The 22004-nt window shown below is 39.8% G+C and overlaps 1 protein-coding gene across 1 annotated transcript in view; it reads right to left on the minus strand.

Annotated features, from left to right (window-relative positions):
- arhgap39 (Rho GTPase activating protein 39) overlaps nt 1-22004 on the minus strand; it is a 439818-nt gene that overhangs the window by 180923 nt on the left and 236891 nt on the right. Inside the window, exon 2 of the mRNA XM_039753767.1 lies at nt 6311-6766. Coding sequence (XP_039609701.1) covers nt 6311-6766 — 456 coding nt within the window. The remainder of the gene's footprint in view (nt 1-6310; nt 6767-22004) is intronic.

Below are 22004 nucleotides of genomic sequence, written 5' to 3' on the forward strand. Positions count from 1 at the left end.
ATGCAAGGAATTATTAAGGAAATGATTGAGCAACACATGGCAAGAACAGGAATTTTACTGAACAGTGAGCATAGGCTCAGATGGGGAGCTCATGTTTTACCAACATATTGGAGTTCTAAATCAAAGCAACAAAAAGATATGAACAGAGTGGTGCATACTATATTTTTTATATTGTTTTTCATATGCATGTGATAAGGTGTCACATGAGAGGTTGTTCAACAAACTAAAAGAAGTGGAAGTTCATGGTGATGTCTGTAGATGAGTGCAAAATTGAATCAGAGACAAGAAGCAGAGGGTGATGGTGCAAGGAACCTTATCAGAATCAGCAGATGTTAAGAGTGGTATCCATCAGGGGTCAGTACTAGGGCTGCTTCTAGTTTTAATTTTTTATTTCTTCACCACTATGGCTTGGTATGGGTCACCTGGGGACAAATAAAGCTCTATCTATCTATCTATCTTTCGTAACACATATGCGCATGGGTGGCAGCTAAAGGGCTCAAATGAGGGCAATTCCACGGCAGTGCAGGGGATGGCTGAGTGCACTAACCCTTTCTCTCTTTCATCTGCAGACCAGTTATGGGAAATTCTGCATGGCACCGATGATGTCACTTCCTGTTCCTGCCCCAATGACCTTATTTCCTTTTCCAAGTCTACCGACCTCACTTCCTTTGCCTGATCATAAAATCGCCATCTTGTTTCTTACAAATCAGTTCTGTTTTGAACTCAGTGACTACAGTTGCTCATACCTTTTTGCATTTTTGACTTCAACCTACATTATATGGTGCAGCTACCCCAAACCTTTTTGTGGCATTTTGTCTGTTCTTTTGACACTATCTATATATAAAGTGATCTGGAAAGGAAAACAATCAATGAACGTTACGTTTGCAGGTGATACCATGATAGGTGGATTGGCAGGTAATCTAGAATCTCCTGAATCATTACAAAGGGACATGGACAGCAGAAAGGATTGGGCAGAATTGTGAAACTTGTAAGTACACCTTATGAGAAGGATGTAGGAGTTATAGTGGACTCAGCACTATCAACTGCCAGACGATGTTCAGAACCCATATTAACAAAAGGTAACTTTATAGTTATAGAATCCATCATTTTCTGTTTTCTGTTTGTAATTCATTTACAAGGATGTGAAGAATTTTGTTTTACCATTATAGAGTTTTGATGGACATTAATGGGAATTAATCTCAATTCTATGTATTAAGATTCTATTAACAGAGAAAAAATATAAATTCTTTAGGGCATCTGAAAATAAAATACCTTTGATAAACAATGTCTTTCTGTTATTATATTCAGTATAGAAGTCTCATAATTCAGTAAATGCCTGGCATGTACCATGCAAAGAGGATAAATCAACGAATGTGCGTCAAGTCCCCTCATATATCAGTTCCACAGAACTAAAATCCCACCAGAATCATCTTAATAAGTCAATCATTTGCCTGTGGAATTCAAAGCAAGGCCTATATTTAAATGACAAGTGGCATTATATAAAATGTCACCTCTAAGCTCAAGGACAAAGAATTATTGTTAACATTATAGTACAGCAGTATACTAGATTAATGGAAGAATAATGGCAAACTTAAGCTTGAATTTGTAGCTAAAACTAACACAGTATTTATTTAAAGTGGACTGTACTGAAATCATTAAAAAAACTGATATCTTGAATTAAAGTTTATATTTTAACAAGAAACACAAAACTGGACAATATGATACAAAATAGTAGATCATGTGTATTTTAAAAGCAGAATATGTGATTTGATAGCGTTAATAATAATACTGCTTTAAAAGGTATTAAAATGGTTATTTATTTCTTAAAACATCACAAATTGTTTGGAATGCACAAGGTAGCAGCAGCTTTTAAATGGAGATGGAGATCAGGAGACCTAAACTAAAATGATCAGGCAAACTAGCTCAGCAGGTGAAACAAGAATCAAAGTCAGAAAATGGAAAAACAAAAATCAACAAATGGATAACAAAACCACATAACCAGAGCCAAATTACAATACGTTAATCTTAGTCAAAACGCAGAGCAAGAATTTTGTAAGTAGAGATTAAGAAAAAAACATAATTGCAAGCAAAGATCTTGGGGTGAATCCAATTGTGGACAAATGGGAACTTAATGACACTGACCTTTATAGCTATGACTCAATGATGCTATGTGTCACATGGTTTAACATAGCAACCAATCAGAAAAATACAAAAAACAAAGTGATGTTGGGGGAGATACATCAATTAGTAACTGAAGAGAGCGAAGTGCTACTTAGATTCAACAGGCTGAAATCAAACAAATCCCTAGGAGCAGAAAATATTTACCCTCAAGCTCTTAAGGAGGTTAGTGACTACAGATATAAACCCTTGACACATATTTTTAGGAAGTCACTGTGCACTGGGCAAATTCCAAAAAACTAGAAAATGTCAAATATTACCCCATTATATAAAAAGGGTAATCTTGCAGATCCAAGCAACTATAGGCTAGTAAGCTTAACGTGCATCACAGGTAAATTAATGGAATGTATTATTAAGGACTAGCTGTTCCCCACGGCTCCACAATCATAGTAGTGAAACAGGACAAACTTTGAAAATCAATAAAAAAAATTTTTAAAATGTAATAAATTTGTAGACGAATGTATATTGATAGCGTTCGTATCTGAGGGACTCTTGATAAAGGTTGGGCATCAAACTAAAAGAAGTGGGAGTTCAGGGTGATGTTTTTAGATGGATGCAAAACTGGCTTTGTCACAAGAAGCAGTTATGATACTAGGAACCTTATCAGAACTGGCTGATGTTCAGTGTGGTGTTCCACAAGGGTCACTGCTAGGGCTGGTACTATTTTTGATATATATAAATGATTTAATGATGATGATTTAACTTTAATGTCATGATTAGGAATACAAGCTAGTTAAGTCTGCAGATAATACTAAAATAAGTGACTTGACAGATAATCTGGAATCTGTTGAATCATTTTAGAGGGACTTGGATGGCATACAGGCTTGGGCAGATTTGTGGCAGATGAAATTTTATGTCAGTAAATGTAAAGTAATACATGTAAGAAGTAAAAATGTTACGTTTGAATACACAATGGGAGGTCTGAAAATCGAAAGTACACCTTATGAGGAGGATTTAGGAGTCAGAGTGGACTCGACACTATCAACTTTCAGAAGCCATTAAGAAGGCTAACAGAATGTTAGGTTATATAGCGCCTTGATGCATAGAATACAAGTATTTTGAGGCCACATCTGGAGTCCTGTGTGCAGTATTGGTCTCCAGGCTAAAAAAGGACATAGCAGTGCTGAAAAAAATCCAGAGAAGAGCGACTAGGCTGATTCCAGGGCTTCAGGGGATAAGTTATGAGGAAAGATTAAAAGAGTTAAGCCTTTACAGTTTAGCAAAAGAAAATTAAGACAACAACTTCTACTCAACTCCTCCTGCTCCACTCCTGCTTGCTGCAATCACTCCATGACCTGAAACGTCTTCATCTTGAAGCCTCCCTCCAGTCCGAAATATCCTCACCACTGTGCTGGAATCTCTTGTAATGATGTTGTGTTCTCTCTACGCACACTTTTCAAAGATCTGAAAACTCTTTTAATTGAACATGTTCTTCCAGATGATGACTGGACAAATTTTGCCATTAGTTGTAGTTGCAATGTTTTGGCACAAGTGTCTCAAAAAAAAAAAAGACACTGCCCAGTTAGTAACAGGTAAGAATAAAAATAAAAGAGTAACCTTGAAGATGCTATTGCGAATCAAAGATGACAGCGGTGCAACATTGGCATCTGCATGGACAATTACTCTCTACTCAAAAATAGGTTTCTTGGACTAGAATTCAACTACACTCCATTAAGAACACATGTTAATAACAAACCTGTAAAATTGATACAGAAGAATAGTGAGAGAGATATTTAAAGAAGTACAGGAAAGGCGGATGAAGTGGTATGGACATGTGATGAGGAGAGACAATAAATATGTGGGCAAGAGAGTGATGGGAATGAAAATACAAGGGAAGAGAAAGCGAGGGAGGCCAAAGTGGAGGTGAATGGATAAAGTAAAAGAAAATCTGAAGGAAAAGTGCTTGACTGGCGAGGACGTTCAGGACCGAGCAGTTTGGGGAAAGATGATGAAGAAGAAGAAAAATCCTTTCAAGTATATGTTATTTAAAGGCTATTGAAGTGCCACAATATAAATGTGCAGTTTGTTTATATGCCAAAGTGAACCATTTTCTTAAAGGGAAAAGAACTCCTCGCTTAAAATTTCTGTATATTCTTTAGACTCGCTTTGCGCTATTTACATAAACATTTTAATCTGTTCATTCAAATAAAAAAAAGTCATACTCAATTAAAATACTGTTAAATGAATACTGTAGTGCAGTAGTACCTTGTGTTATCACCCAGACAGCACGTCATATTGTTAATTTTTTTGAATAAGGTAAGTGCTCAACTGCCATATTCCTACTTCAATGCCAAAGGATTATTATTGAAAACTGGCTGCAATCCAGAACTCTGAAATGCTAATTCAGCAATGGTTCATTTATATGTTAATATTTTTCAAAGAAATACATGTAGTAAAAAATAAATCTAGTAACTGTACATGAAATTTATGTTAAGAAGCATTTGTTAGCTGTAGACAGTTGTTAAACTGGTCCTTGGTATGAACCTCTTGAGTTGCTCTGCTCTACATCGTTATCCCTCTTCCTTAGCCTTTCACCATGGGCAAGAGTAACAATGACAGGCAACAGAACCCACAGCACCCAAACAACTCTGGCATGACTCTTGTAAAACAAAACATCTTCCAGAAAGTGCACCTCTGCCAGGTCTCAGCCCTACATGGGCAGCATAGTCCCACCTTTCAGAGCTAGGGATCATTTATTACCATCTTCTAGCTGTAAGGTTTTTTGGTTTCTTCTAAGCCATTATCACACACAAGCATTGGGAGTACCTTCAAGGCTCTAACAAGGTAAGAATGGTTCCCACCCTGGGAGGGGTTTTGAAGTCACTAACTCCTTTTCCTCTTTCATTCACTGAATGAAGGACAAATCACGAGCAGAACTCTGATATCACTTCCAACAGCAACCCATTAGCCCCTTCTACTCTGACAGGCATTTAAGAGACGGTAAGACAGGAAGTCAAAGGTCAGTCCATGTTTGCCAAACATCCCATCAAAAAAGGTCATGACCATCTCAGATAAACAACCAAGAGAAATATCTGTGGTACTGAAACTGTTAGTATTTTAAAAAGGTTTTGGTGGAGATATTGGGAAATTGAGCCAACTAAATAGACTTAATAGACAAAAGGCTCCTTGTTTAATATATTGTTGAAAATTTTTTACCTTTCTTACAAATCACACTCACTTTAAGTATACATTCATGAATGTTAATGAGTATAAGTACCAGTTTCCTTTAATAAACACTTAATAGGAGAATTATAAGTGAAAGCTTAAGAGTTGCTGGGCCATGGATATGCAATAGAATGTACCCTCCCCTTTAGGGGATTAGGACTATTGTTAAAGTTCAAAATAGTCCTTTTTCTCCTGGGAACTATGGCCACACAGGGTGTGCTAAAAGTCTAGATATGCAAGAACACGACTAGGTAGTCATATGGTTCCCATAAGTTACCACACTTCTAAACAAATAGCTTATAAGATGACATATTCATCTTCTAAAACAAAGGCAACATCTAAACTCGTCACTGATGCTTATCTAACCCACAGGAATCATTTTCCAGATACAAAGAATCAAAAAAATATATTAAAAAGCAGAACTGCAAGAGGTTTGGTTTATTGTTTCCAGCTTAGCTTTTCAAAACTGTGACAAGTGGAACCAGAATACAATTTTTATGACTCGAGTGTTTGGTATTCTAGTTTGTGAACCAACTATCAGTGGAGGTCTTGAGGTCTGGAATGGAAACTGTGCCTTAGCTAAATGTTGTTTTATAGGTTTATGATTAAAGTAAATGAAATATAGAGGTCTATGCCCTTTCTGGCACCTACCAGTCCTGTGATAGATGTCTAATTTCTCTTTTTCTTCTCTATTAATTCTGTAGACGGGTGCCACTCAAACACAGTAGTTACCAGAACATTGACTTTCAAATGTCTGTCTGCAGACGGATGTCATCAACCAGTATATTAACTCATGAGAGACCTGTCTTTACATAAGCAAGTACAGCATCTGTACAGTGGTACTGAAGATGGAACAGGGGACTCGTTCACAGTTTCTTAATGGCGGGTTCAGAAAATGTAGCCAAATGCTTCAAGAAAAATGGCACAACCAATTTCAGGCTATTTTCAGAATGGATTCCCAACTCACCTCTCAGAGTCCTCTCTGCCCAGGGTGTGCTGCTGCTGTTGTTGTTGCTGCTGTTGTTGTGCTGTCTTCCCCAGTGGTGCGGCACCTCTGGATTCCCCACCTTCGATATCCTGATCCAGTGAGGAAGAGGTGCTACCTTCACGGCTCACATTGCTGTTCCTGCCAGGGCTGTTATCGGTAGAGGCCCTCGGGGAGTCGGTATTCTGTTTCAGCGTTTGCAGCTTGGCCAATGGAATTATGTCACAGTTCTGCGGCCGGTGCCACACGGTACGTTGGGTGGTGGCATTGTAGTAATAGAATCGAGAGGTGTTTGGGTCAAAGAGTTCCCACCACTGGTTATCACTGGTGCGCTTGATCCGTACACCAGCTGGAGGGTCCCATACACATTCCCCAGTCAGGAGATTGGCATACATCCTCTCCCGGGTGCGAGGCTCTATAATTTCCACCCACTCCAGCCTGCAAAAATGAAGAAGAACGGAAAGTGTTAAACGGTGATTTTTCTTTTACCAAAGATTCCAAATAGCATAACTTTAACCATTTAACAAATGATACTAAGAAAAAAAAACCACCAAGGCCTCCAATACAGCAATGTCTCAACAAGCTTCACTTTATACCAGCTACTGGGACAGCCTGTCAAAAAGGTTCCTCTCATTATTAAATTATAATGAACACTGGTGCATTTCAAAGGCATTCTATAACTTAAATCTTCAAACTGTTTATCAGGGTGGTGCCAGTATTGGGTCTAGGTGGGTCCAAGTCGCTCAAGTTTCATCACTGGCCATCTCTAAAGCTTAAACTTTTTTTCTTCCCTCAAATGAAAATGAGCCTATTCTACATACATATATTTTAATACACATCTCCCTTGATTAAAATATCAGTCAATTATAAACTTACACAGCAAAATCACCAGTGTTAACTTTATCATAAGAGAAGTTCCTCTAACTCTTTGGAAAGCACACATATGGATGGCAGTTATATAGAGTACACCTGTTTAGCAAGGTTTAGAAAATAAGACTGACTTAAAATCACTAAAAACACGTCATGTTAACAGGAGGCTATCAAATACTAACAACTACTCCCTTTGAGCTCCACCAGATTGATTCAGATAATTCACCGAAAAGAGTCATTCAAAAAGAACAAATTGCTCGCGAATCACCCATCACTACTGATGGCCTAGGTCTTGTTGGAGGGAAACGTGAACAATATTTTGACAAACGGCCCTTTTACATTTCATTAGAGAAAGGAAATAAACAGAAGATCAAAATGTGCCAGAGTTAGATGCTGGCACTGAAAATTTCAGTCATGCCCCAATGGTATTCTGCCCAGAGGGTAAGAGAAAAAGAGAACGGGAAAAAATGACAGAGAAAAAAAATAGAAATGAAACAAGGGTCTGAACCAGGAGAACAAAAACCGCGAGACAAAGACAAAAATGATTTCAAATTTCAAAGTCAGTAACACTAATTAATGAAATTAAAACACAAATAGTCGGATAAGGAAGTGAACCTAGAATGACCCTTTTATCATGATGAGTAATGACCTCTGATGCCACACCCCTTACTGGGCAAAACTGGGAAATTTAGTGCAGCTGAACAAAAAACAAAATGGCTGCGAAAAATGTTACAAATCAAAAATTAAGTTTAAAACAAAGTATTGAGTCAAAAAACAAACAATTTCATCTGAGTGTTGAAAACCTTTATAATGATACGCAGCTCAATAATACGGCCTGTTAATAATTTACAAAAAGTCCTAGGACCCTAATACAGTAATCCCTCGCTATATCGCGCTTCGACTTTCGCGGCTTCACTCTATCGCGGATTTTAAATGTAAGCACATCTAAATATATATCATGGATTTTTCGCTGGTTCGCCGCAATGGGTCTTTTAATTTAGGTTACATGCTTCCTCAGTTTGATTGCCCAGTTGATTTCATACAAGGGACGCTATTGGCGGATGGCTTAGAAGCTACCCAATCAGAGCATGTATTACATATTAACTAAAACTCCTCAATGATATAAGATATGCTTCCCGCGTGGCGCTTGTTTTGTTTGCTTCTCTGTCTCTCTCACTCTCTGCCTGACGGAGGGGGTGTGAGCAGAGGGGCTGTTTGCACAGAGGACACAGACGCTCCTCTACAAAATGCCGCTTTATCGCGGTGCTTCTGTATACTTAAAAGCACGTATTGATTTTTTGATTGTTTGCTTTTCTCTCGCTCTCTCTCTCTGACATTCTCTGCTCCTGACGGTGCTCTTTTGAAGATAAGATATGTTTGCATTCTTTTAATTGTGAGAAAGAACTGTCATCTCTGTCTTGTCATGGAGCACAGTTTAAACGTTTGGCTAAAGGGTGTTATTTCATGTCTAGAGGGCTCTAATAATGTTAACAGGGTGGGAGAGTTTATAAGGGCTTAAAATATATAAAAATAACCATACAAACATATAGTTTCTACTTCGCGGATTTTCACCTATCGCGGGGGGGGTCTGGAACGCAACCCCCGCGATCGAGGAGGGATTACTGTAAATGGTGGGTGAAAACCTCTCTGCTAGCTGTGTTCACTTTATCGATGGATGTGCTACCAACGCTTTCACTGAGTGTGCTCAAAAATTTACAGCCACCCATGCGCCAAATGCGGAAGGATTGGCCAGGTCACAGGTTTGTCTAATATCCACCAACTTAATCGGTACTAATGTTTCCAACTTCTGTTACAATTGGTAAGGCCCGCAGCTTTGCGGCTCTTTAAAATAACTGAGTAACAATACATGACTGGAATACAGGATACCAAAAAATGCAATTTTGACATTTTTGTAATAATCTAGTGAAGGATAGATTCACTTGGGTGTTTGGAGTCTGGAAACACATGTATCGGATACACAAACTACAAGGGATGCAAAAGGGCAATTGGACAGTTATATGATGCTATACTGGTTAAACTTATAACGAATATTATTTGGCTATTTGTGCCTTGTGATGAGGTGGTATGACTTATGTATCACCAAAAGGTTGGCGGTCAATTTATCTTCACCATTTGTAAGAGCATTTGTAAGCAGATTTAAATTAGTGCTAAGAAAACCAGTCAAAATAGATGTGCAAAAAAGCTATGTAATGTTATTTTTTAATGAAATTTTAACAGTTAAAAAATAAACATTAGAGGCAGCACAATGGCGCAGTGGGTAGCGCTGCTGGCTTGCAGTTAGGAGACTCAGGTTTGCTTCCTGGGTCCTCCCTGCATGGAGTTTGCATGTTCTCCCCGTGTCTGCGTGGGTTTCCTCCCACAGTCCAAAGACATGCAGGTTAGGTGCACTGGCGATTCTAAATTGTCCCTAGTGTGTGCGTGTGTGTGTGCCCTGTGGTGGGCTGGTGCCCTGCCCAGGGTTTGTTTCCTGCCTTGCGCCCTGTGTTGGCTGGGATTCTCTCCAGCGGACCCCCATGAACCTGTAGTTAGGATATAGCGGGTTGGATAATGGATGGATGGAAAATAAACATTAGGTCCATTTGTGACAAATTTAGGCCCACCCTTATATGAAATCCTGGCGCTGCTACTGCTATGTACCATCCATTTATCAATGCATGCATCTGTGAACGGTATAGTAATCCACGGGAAGAGGTTGGCTAGTTAACAAGTAGCCAGTTGACAATGCATTGCTGGAATTTCATTTGGAAATTTTGGCAAAGAGTATTCAAGAAGCAACGTAGGATGCAGTTCATTGCACAAATATTGTCACAAAGAGGAAGGCTACATCACGATTTGCCAAAGTTGAGTGAGGTGCGTTGTCTGACTTTATCATGGTCCAACCGGTGTCTTGCAATGTGCCGTCACATGTAGGTCATTTACTAGTTAGCGCTCCTGTTCTATGATAAGAAAAGAATCAAGCACTGAGTGCACAATTGTCTCCTATGAATGAGCAGCAGAAATACGTGTTCTAGCAGGTTACTTGCTGTGGCCGGAGTATTCGTAAAGGCGAATAATTGTTTTTAAAAGAATGGAATTTGGACCTTCCAATAATCGTATTGATTTCTATGCAAACCCTGATCATGAAAGTCACTGGGTTCAAGGTTTGATTGACATTTTTGCCAGGCCGGACAAGGAGAACTGAATTTGATGCAGCTCCTGCTGCTTTCACCTAGCCCTTCTCTCCTGCTGGTGGTCCCGGTTCTAGACCAGCAATTTCAACTGTGTGCTGCATTTGGTTTTGAACTGCAGAGCGGGTGTTATCGGGGGACAAAGCTCTGTGTTTCACTGCTTAGCAGTGCGCTGGCACCCATTACTTAACGGGGGTCTCCAATTCCCCAAACCCCGCTATAGTTGATTGTGTGTCATTTCCTCATGGTGCTTAATGCTTCATGGGATACCCGAACCAATAGAGTTAAAAGCTTATTTTTTAGTTCAATTTGTTCACCTGCAGTACTGTATGTGGTTCAATTCATGAAATTAGAAATTTGGCTTCTTTATCTTCAAATATGATATTACTTTTGTAGGGGCAGCAAACATAAACCAAACATGTTCTTGTAGTGATTAATTCACCTAATGTGTTAACAGCCTCTAATGTCGAAAATGTATGATCTGATATATAGTGGACAATAGAAATAAACTGAATTATCACTTGGGCGGCACGGTGGCGCAGTGGGTAGCGTTGCTGCCTCGCAGTTAGGAGACCCGGGTTCGCTTCCCGGGTCCTCCCTGCGTGGAGTTTGCATGTTCTCCCCGTGTCTGCGTGGGTTTCCTCCCAAAGACATGCCGGTTAGGTGGATTGGCGATTCTAAATTGGCCCTAGTGTGTGTTTGTGTGTGTCCTGCGGTGGGTTGGCACCCTGCCCAGGATTGGTTCCTGCCTTGTGCCTTGTGTTGGCCGGGATTGGCTCCAGCAGACCCCCGTGACCCTGTATTCAGATTCAGCGGGTTAGAAAATGGATGGATCTTCAAATATGATATTACTTTTGTAGGGGCAGCAAACATAAACCAAACATGTTCTTGTAGTGATTAATTCACCTAATGTGTTAACAGCCTCTAATGTCGAAAATGTATGATCTGATATATAGTGGACAATAGAAATAAACTGAATTATCACTTGGGCGGCACGGTGGCGCAGTGGGTAGCGTTGCTGCCTCGCAGTTAGGAGACTGCATGGGTTTCCTCTGGGTACTCCGGTTTCCTCCCACGGTTCAAAGACATGCAGGTTAGGTGGACTGGTGATTTTAAATTATGCTTGGTGTCTGTGTGTGTGTGTGCGTGCGCGCTGTGGTGAGCTGGCACCCTGCCTGGGGTTTGTTTCCTGACTTGGGCCCTGATAGATTGGCTCCAGCAGACCCCTGTGACCCTGTAGTTAGGATATAGCGGGATGGATAATGGATGGATGAATTATCACTCCATATTCTCTCATAATGCACATATCTACACAAGGCTAATTATGTGAGTATATGCCAATCATTGTTATAATTTAATTGCACATCTACTGCTGACTGGCATGTTGTTTCAGGACTGAATCCTGTCCCAGAGACCCAAAGTTGAAAAATAAGGTTTCAGAAACAATTAAGTTAACATTTTAACACAATTGAATGCAAAATGGTCCAAGGTGAGGAGTGAATGCTTCTTATAGGTAACTAAAAAGAGTTTCATTGATATGTACAGTACTAGTAGTAGATCTATAGGAGTGTGTACATGGAAGTAGGTAGGCAAACACTGCCATTGCTATGGTAGCCTGCAAAAGCATGTAAGAAGGCATTCTCTGGTAACTTACAATCGCTTGTGCAAAGGGCATGCTGGCATGAACGACTTAAAAATGAAAATAAAGCACAATATCACAAACAAGCCCCGGCATTGGGGTGACGCTTCTTGTGTTGTGACATAGTGAAGCAAAGGCACAAACTGTTTGCTTGAGTAAATTGAGCTGAATGTCTAGTCAGTAGTTCAAGTAAATATTCTGTGATATAATATTCACAAATCACTCTTTGGTTCTCATCAAGATACAAACTCCAGACAGACCACTCACGTACCCAGCAATGCGTCACTTGGCATCGACCAGTAATGCATTCCCCTTATAAACCATTAAATACAAATACAAGTCAATAAATCCAAAAACCAGTGGGATATCTCACCTTGAGCAGCTGACACATTAACGCCACGTGTGTTTCCTCAAACTGAGCACAAACCAAAACGCTTCCCAGCCACTGCAGCTTTGACAGCAGTGAGAGAGGCAGAGAGAGGGGGTGATGCTGCAGGAATGACTGCAGCAAAGCAATGCCGAAAAGTACAAGCCGTGTTAGCGGATGCTCCCCTGCACTACCCTTTGGACTAAAGCCCACCCAGCTCAAAGTGGAAAAGCCTCCTTTTTCAAAACACCAAAGTTATGAAGTACAGATGGAAGATTAGTCCATTGGGATTTTAAAGAATACTATGAATGGAGGCCATCCTCTACCTACATGATTCTCTAGACATCAAAAAAATTCCTGCTATTAAAAACAAAAAAAGTTTTACATATGAGATGAGACCACTCATATACTCTTCATCTATTAACTAAATCATTTCGGGATTATTTAAAAAAAAATGTTATGGTTCCTGGCTTAAGTATATTGAAATCTGACAAAAAAAAGACAGCCAGATGCAATCAAAAAAGAAAAAAAATAGGTTTCAGTCTCAAAGCACAAACGTGGAGACGTCTTACACTACACTCAGTGCATTTTCTATGTACATGTTTAAGTATGTACAGTATATCAGCAGATCTTCTGAGGTTCCACATCATTAATAACAAATATTTTGATCTCTTTCTATCAGGTGACAGACATTAAAACAAAGTAAGTGAAGAGCGAGCATCACAGACTGAAATCCTAGCACAAGCTCACCATGTAAATCATCAAGGGCTGAATGAAGTGTGATATTATGAAGGTGCATCTGTAAAATGGTGATGAAGTATAGGTAAAGTCCAGTAAGGAGAGGTAGCATCAGATAATGAATAGATGGATGGAATACTCTATTAGTGTTTTGAGATGGGAAAATCTTAAACACTTGTGTGTAGGAACACAAATTTCATTTTATACCAGCTGAAGTACCCAGCTTTGCCGGAGTATAAACAAACAGTGGAAAAACAGTCTTTTGGAAATTCAATATATAACACAACCCATGATCAGACAAAAAGATTTACTCTTAGGGTAAAGGTATAATCCATCCATTTTCCAACCCATTGAATCCAAACACATGGTCACGGGGTTCTAATGGAGCCAATCCCAGCAACACAGGGCACAAGGCAGGAACCAATCCCGGGCAGGGCACCAGCCCACCACAGGGCACACACACACGCACACACACCAAGCACACACTAGGGACAATTTAGAATCGCCAGTCCACCTAACCTGCATGTCTTTGGACTGTGGGAGGAAACCCACGCAGACACAGGGAGAACACGCAAACTCCACGCAGGGAGGATCCGGGAAGTGAACCCAGGGCTCACAACTGTGAGGCAAAGCTATAATCGTGTGAGATAATGAAATTATTATCGAAATTAATTAGAAGAAAACGTTGTATATACCTGTGGAGATCATGAGATTCTGCTATGGATGGTATAAAAGTCTTGTGTGTGCTGATGACGACACCCTCACCTCAGCCCTCTCCTGCTGCCTGATGGGAATAATTGTCCGTGCTATGGTGCTGGTTATTGAGTTGCCCACACACATTATATCTCCTCTTTCCGATGCGCCATATTTCTTATATTTTAAGTTGGATCGATGGAAAGGTACATACAAAATTTTGTAAACAACTGGTACAGCTATTTTTGTATGATTAGTGAGCAAAGAAACAGACATCCACATTAGAATCTGATTTAACAGCAAAGTATGCACACATACACGGAATTTGACTCCTGTCTTGGTGACTCTCCTATTATAAGTTACATAATCAACACACACACAAAAGTTAATCACACACCTCAGATAAGGAAAAAAAATACCCATAAGACATAGAATGTAAATATATATATATATATATATATATATATATAATATATATATATAAAACCATTCTTTTTCCAGCACACACAGTGCCCAAATCCCCCGACTCACCAACTCAGTCTTTATATTACACGTCTTCTTTGTTTCTTGTGCCACCTCTACTCATCTCCTCACAAGCTTAGTCTTCCTTCTCCCAACTTGGCTCCCTGAATGGAGTGAGGTGGCCTCTTTTATGCACCTGGAAGTGCTCCATGTGCTCTCCAATCACCTTCCGGCAGCACTTGTGGGTGTGGCGGATATGCTACATGTGAATCCAGCTCCTCTTTTGTGCTGGATTTAGTGCTGCAGTCCAATGGCTCCGGAGCTGTCCAGGTGCCCCCGATGGTGGTCCCAGACCCCAACAGGGTTGAGCTTCTAAGCCCCAAGCCCGTGGCCTTGATGCAACCCTGGGGGGCTGCCCTCTCATTTGCCCCTCTCCCAGTCCCCTGCTCTTCCAGGCCTCCCGATAGAGCATGATCCCCGGCCACCCATCACAAAATATATATATAAAAATATATATTTACAGTATATATACAGCATACGCATACAAAGTGCAGAGTGCAACTCAATGCATGACTGTACTTGCAATAATGGGTGTGACCAGGAGAATATACATCAAAATACTAGCTATGAGTCTGTCCTATCTTTCACAAAAATGAAAACATTACACCAAAAACGAAAGTCGCACCCAGAATAAGAGGTCTTGAACACTAATACCAACCACGCAGAGATTCCTTTAGATTTATTTACACATTTGTTTGACCAAAAGTATATGAAGATGATCTTTTATCCCCCTGCAATGATGAAATCAGTGCTGTGCACCTCTGGGTCATGTTGCATTGCAACATAATAGCACCTGCAACTCAAAATGGTGGCACACATGAAAACCAAGATGGCTTGTGGGAAAGAAAACTCAAAAATGAATCACTATCTGGAAATAAAACCCTAGCTAAAAAATGTCAGAATTGGATTCTGCAACCTGAAAACACTATATTTGCCTATAAGGTAACTTGTTGTATGTTCGTGAAAAGGTACAAAAAATAAATAGTGAACACTAATCATAACACCAAAAGCATTTTAAACTAATAGTACAGTACAGTATACATGTTTCATATTTCAACAGTGAGGGTATTTAGTAATAATCTTGTCATTTAGAGTCCAACACCTTGACCTGGGAAATCAAGGGTGGCCCATGGCCTTGGTGGACTGCAGTGGCTAAATTGTCTTTCTTGATTAAAAGCCACATTTTGTAGTTAATGGTTCATGTCGATTAATTAGATGTTCTGGTCCTTGCTACCATTATCATATGTCAAATTTTGCACGACTGGGAAAACTAGAGATGCAGAAGTTTGCACTGCTGCTGTACAGCTGAAGGAAACTGGCTTTGAATCCTTGCCCTGTCATTGTATGTAGACGTCCAGGTGATTTGGTTTCCTCTAACATCCCAAATATGAGTGTCTTGGTTTAATCAGTAAATCTAAATTAACCCAATTAGGAGACATAAAGGGTGTCTGAAGATTAATGTGAGTAACACAAAGACCATGAAATGAAATCGCAGGCAGAGAGATAGTCAGAGAAAGCAAAAGTCAAAACCATAAGACCAAAAATGAATTAAAAAACCAAGAATCAAAACGTACAAGACATTACTCAGAAGTCAAAGGCAAATAAGTCACTTGCTGCGCTGAAGCCTGCTTGAGAAAAAGCCTAAATACAACACAGCCTATCCATTGAGGGCTAACCTGAGGTAAAATCATTGTGTATTTATTGTGTCATATCTGCAATGTCACCAGTACGATAACTGCAGTCAGAAGAGAAATCAAGACAGGAATAAAATTACATTTTACCAAACTAAGTCCCTCTATTATATAAAGAAATCCTGGGACGAGGCAAGACATTTTCAGAGAGATAATTTCAAGTCCTGTGAGATGAGACATTGTGCCAAGAGATTTAACTATGCCTGGGGCCGGAAATAAAAGAGAAAGAGTAGATGACAAAGAAGAACGTTGTAAAGAGGTTCAAAAACATTGACACGATACATATGCAGAGCAGGATAGAGATAATGAAAGTACTAAAATTCGAAAGTCTCAAAAAACTGATAGTAAAGATCACATTAGCACAAATGGAAATTATTACTCAGTGAAATAATGGACCGGCGAAAAGAGATTGTGACGTGACTAAAAATCTAATTTACTGACTGGATGCCGACTTTCCAGCACAGTTGCGCTCAGTACTTCCAAGTTCAGCCACAATCTTTTCTTTTTTCATTTTTTGTCATAGTATATAAAACACAAGACATCAGACAGACAAGCTTCTCATCTGTTTGCGAGATCCAAAATACCCGTATTCCTTACTCCTCATTGCTGCATGATATGCACTGTAGTTCAAGATGAGCATACTTTGGTTGTCAGCTGTCAGGCACACTAAGACCACCTCTACGACTAAAGACAAAGCCAGTCATGGAATTCTTGGAGTGAGTCTCAGGGAATGTCAGACTAGACCAGTGCTTCTCAATTATTTTCTGTCATGCCCCCCCCTAGGAAGAAGAAAACATCTCGCGCCCCCCGCGTGACTATAAATAGTATCATTTGTCTATAAAATTGTTATAAGTACACCTCTGCATAACACTGTATCCTTATTAACGTATAAGAGAATAAAAAAAGAAAGAAATATGGACCAATTTACAACAAAGAATAGCTTTATTAAATGTAACACAAAAGATCTAAAGTGCATTCTAAATTCAAAAAAAATTTAAAAGAAAAATAAAAAAGCATGTTCCTCGAGGTCAAACTATTTGAGAAACACTGGACTAGACAAAGGAAGTCCAACTCACCAAGGTTATGTAAATGAAGTCTGCGACTGAGAATCACAGGAAAAGTCATCTAATGTGATATGGCCTTTACTGTTAACTGCCAAATAAAGAATTCTTTATTTGTATCTAGAAATCAAATTAAAAGAAGAGTACAAACTGATTTGACTTATTTGTGCGCATTAAAAGCCACAGCACTAAAAGGCATAGTCAGACATGAGGTGAGGCATCTCATTAAATGAGGAGCTGAATTACAGGCATTAAATTACAGTTTTTCTCGATTGGTTTGGCTCATTTCTTGAAACAGAAATTACATTCTTAAAACTATAAGATCATTTGGCCAAACAGTCTTACAGTTCTGCGCAACATTACAGCTCACTAGCAAAAGGTCATATCTTTCCCAAAACTGTTCATACATGCTTCAAAATAGATTCCTTTCCCATATAAAGAGTCAGTACCATCAAAATGTCAAAGATCTTTCTCAATTGCGTTGGCTCATTTGCATTCACTTAGTGCGTTTTTCCAAAATAACCTGGATGGTTTAGCACAACACCATGGATCACCTGCAAAAGCTCGTATCTCTCCCAAAATAGTTTACCCATGTGTCAAAACTAAATTCTTTTCCCATTTAAATAGTTAGTGCCCCCAAAATGCATCGTCCCTTTGGCATCGTGTAAGCACTGCAAGTCAAAATGCCTAGATGTTTTGTCACTATGGCAGAGGTCTAGCCAACAGAATACAATTATGTATAAAACTGAAAAAAAAAGGATTTTACAGTAAGAGCAGCCTCCAAAGTTTGACATCAGACACACTGCACTCCTACTTCCAAGGAAATTGTAATCATTTTTATTGACACACATAAAGTAACTTCCATACATTAGAGTACATAAAAATGTATACAGTATTCTGTACATGTACGAAATATAAACACAAACAAAAAACAAGAAAAATTATATCTAGCCTACAGTAGGGCTTACAGTAAATAAAGTTTCACAACTAAGGTAACTTTCACTGGTTGTTGTCGCCACCGTCCCTCTCCTGGCCACCATCCTCATCCTCCTGGCCATCCACGCTGCTCTCTGTTTGGCCATAGATTCTCATCCACATCGCAGCGGATATTTTCCCTTGCGATGCAGCGAGGAAGAAACGGCGCAATGTCTCAACCATCCCCTACACTGATCCCCTGTAATGTCCTCACATGCAGCATCCATTGCATGGAGCAGGGATCTCTGGTCTTGAGCCTGATGTTCATAGACTTTCCACCTCCAAGCGGAAAAAAATTCCTCAATGGGATTAAGGAAAGGAGAGTATGGTGGTAGTAGCTCCATGAGCATCCTTGGATGGGTGGTGAACCAGGCCCTGATGAGCGGCCCACGGTGGAAATTTACATTGTCCCACACGATCACATAGTGTGGTAGGTGAGGCCCTTCGAGACCTCTCTCATTTTCTGGGACCAGATGTGTATAAAGACGGTCCAAGAAAATGAGGAGCTTTGAGTGTTATATGGGCTTAAACTGGGGATGTGTGTGGCCACACCATTCTCAGATATGGCAGCACACATTGTTAAATTGCCCCCTCGCTGGCCTGGGACATCCACCGTGGCCCGCTGACCAATGATGTTACGCCACGCTCTGCCCCTTGGCCAGGTTGAAACCAGCCTCATCGACAAATACAAGGATGTGAGATGTTTCATTCCCTTCCAATGCCATTATTCTCTACAATAGAGTAAAAAAAATCAAATCAGTCATATAGAGGAGTCATACACAACAGAAATAGAAAATTACATGGGATTGTTCTATGTTCTCCTCCACAAGTTCAATATAGCCTGCTACTGGCCACTACTCCAGTGGTTCCAAACCTGGGGTACAGGCCTATGCAGAGGCACTGCAGGGAGTATTTGACACAAAGAGGGAGAAACACTGTTGCAGTTTTTAGGCAAAATGCTGTAGTCAGATAAAGCTGGATTCTAAAGGTAAAGAGGATACTGAAAACCAAACAAATTGGGAACCACTGCTTACTGTAATGTTACTATAATAGACAACCAATAACTGACTTGCACATACTGGTACCGCAGCTCTTTCACTCTGTCAGAATTCCTCTCAAATGGTACCCTGTAAATCTGCTTCATGGTCATCTGATGCTTCTTCAATACCCGGTCTATTGTGGAGATGCTGATAGAGTTGACATTTTGGAATATGGCATTGTCTTGAAGGATTGCATCACGGATCTGTCTCAAAGTGAGAGCATTATTTGCAATCACCATGTTACAGATCTCTTGTTCTTGTTGTTCATTGAGAAGTTTTCTTCTGCCACCCATGTGAGGTTGTCGTCCAATCCTAGACGTAGAAGTCAAAGGACAACACTGTATGACAATTCGTAATGTATGCCGTATTTGTTACAGAATGAGTTACTGTACTGTAACATCATATTGCAACATCACATTGAGGTAATATATTACAGTACTGTAGGCCTACACACACACACACGGAATGAAGAGTTTATACATGTCTTGCTTTACAGTATGCACAGTACTGTATACTGTAATGACTCCATCATTGACTGAGTACATACCTGTTTTCCCTGCGAAAGGTTTGGATGATGGAGGAGACAGTAGAGCGAGGCACATTAGGCTGCACTCGGCCCAGCCTCTGCCATTGTCAGGCGATGGTTAACCACATGGTCTACAATTGTGGCCCGAATCTCATCCGGGACAGCATGGTGTCTTCGTGCTCCTCGGCCTCTTCCCCCTATTCCACCACCACGCATCCTCACTCCTCCTCCTCCGCCTCTTCTTCTTCTTCTTCTTCCTCTTCCTCCTCCTCCTCCTCTTCTTCTTCCTCGAGCAGGAGGTTGCCCTTCTTGATTTACTTGGTGAGGTACCTCCATGTTCAAATGGTACTGGCCCTAGCCAAGCTCTATATATACACGTTTGGCAGCATTCACAACAATAGACAGCACCTGTCAGGTAACTAAACAAACTGTTTGGTTGGTCATCTGAGATGTGGGAAACTCCTCCTTCGTTGGTCAAGTTCTAATTTCACCTGATTGTCAATTACTGTCATGAATTTATCAAATGTTCCAAGAAATTCATATATGGTGTTCATGGTATTATGTTCTTGACTAATTTTGACAATTGAACAGACTATTGTGCATATGATGACTTACACGATGAAATCATGCTGACATGTTTTGGAGAGAACAACCATTAGACTGAGAATCAACTAATCAGTTTAGATCAGCAAGATCTATTTATTTGGAAAATGTGCTAAATGTGGGCTTATTGTGCTAACTGCAGGCTACTTGTACTTAACCATTTGCAAAGATGCACTGAGACACTTGAGACATGTACTAAGGCATTTGCAATTTGATGAAATCAATGAGAAATGCCATTCTGTTGTGAACATTTGCAAGGTGGTTTGGAGATCTGTCCATGTTATTTTGAGAATGTCATCTCGGTTTCAAGAAATGAGCCAAACCAATCGAGAAAAACTGTAAGATGGTGTGAAAGGCTGCAGCAACTGTGGTCCATAAACCAGAACTGGCTACATCTGCTCTACACTATGCTGCATGGTGAAAAGATCCAAGAAGGACGTACAGCTCCTGTATAATTTAGTATGGGTGGCAGAACAGATGACATTTCCAGCTTGCAGTGTTTTGGCCTGAGACTTGTGGAATTTGATATGATTTACACTTGGTAGTCAGTGTCCCTCCACAGTGTAGGAAGGCAAGGAGATAGATAGATAGATAGATAGATAGATAGATAGATAGATAGATAGATAGATAGATAGATAGATAGATAGATAGATAGATAGATAGATAGATAGATAGATAGATAATGTTTATCACTGAAGAGAAATTCAAATGTATCTAGCGGTAAGAAAGAACATAAAGCACATGAAGACACAGTACAACACAGTAGCCCCTAAGTGGAAGGCCTGTACCCAAGTGCAAGACACAATACAGGTGACAACAACCACAGAGCACAAGATTACATACAGCATAACACATATTATCTTAAATATAAACTGCCATTACAGACTATATCACATTATGTCACTCCAAGTTGTAAAGTATGTCAGACTGGACAACCACTGTTGCTGATCTTGTTGCTGGACCACGCTAATTTACATAAAGGAAAATTGCGGAGCATGTCAAACGTAGCACCCACTTGATGATTTTCCAGAACAGTCATGCTCGCCTCTTTTTCTGACAGCCAATATAGCAATAAAACATAATGCCTGACACACCGGGTTCTATATGAAGGGTTAACAGATACAGTGAGTTCAGCCTCGGTCTCAGTTCTTCTTTTTATTTTTTTGTGTTCTGCACGTTTTACAGTAGAAGGATGCAATTTAATAAATATAACATTTTTCAAGCCAAAAAAGCAACGCTTTTTACATGTTTTTTCAAGAAAAAATGTAACGCTAAGCAGGCTACAAAGAATGCTTTGATTTCTGGGTATACGTCAGATTTCTTAGATTCAAAGGAAATGCATTAGTGTCTGATGAGAACAGCACGCTGACAGGTGTCATCAGGTGGATGCTATCAGGCACGCTTTTTTTTTTGCAAAAACCTCAACAATCTAAACATATGCAGTGCTTCTGTAACACATTTTTTGAGTTTTGTAACATAGTTTTTTTTAATTTCCTAAAATGCATGTCTATTTTTAAGACACCCTACGTGCCCATTACGCATACTCATCAACCGACTGTAAGGCAATTCAGCACAATGGCTGAAGATGTGGACGAATGAAGCATCTTCTTACCCGCTCATCCCTCTGAGATGATTATTGTCATGATTCTGCTCCCTCTGGCTTTAATTATTTTATCTTTCTCTTCAATGGTTTTCTCTACTAACAATGTAAAGAATCAGGGGAAATAAAAAATAAAAATGACATTGTCTGGTTTGAAAAGCAT

The sequence above is a fragment of the Polypterus senegalus genome, chromosome 5, assembly GCF_016835505.1.
Source record: "Polypterus senegalus isolate Bchr_013 chromosome 5, ASM1683550v1, whole genome shotgun sequence".
Classification (NCBI taxonomy): Eukaryota; Metazoa; Chordata; class Cladistia; order Polypteriformes; family Polypteridae; genus Polypterus; species Polypterus senegalus.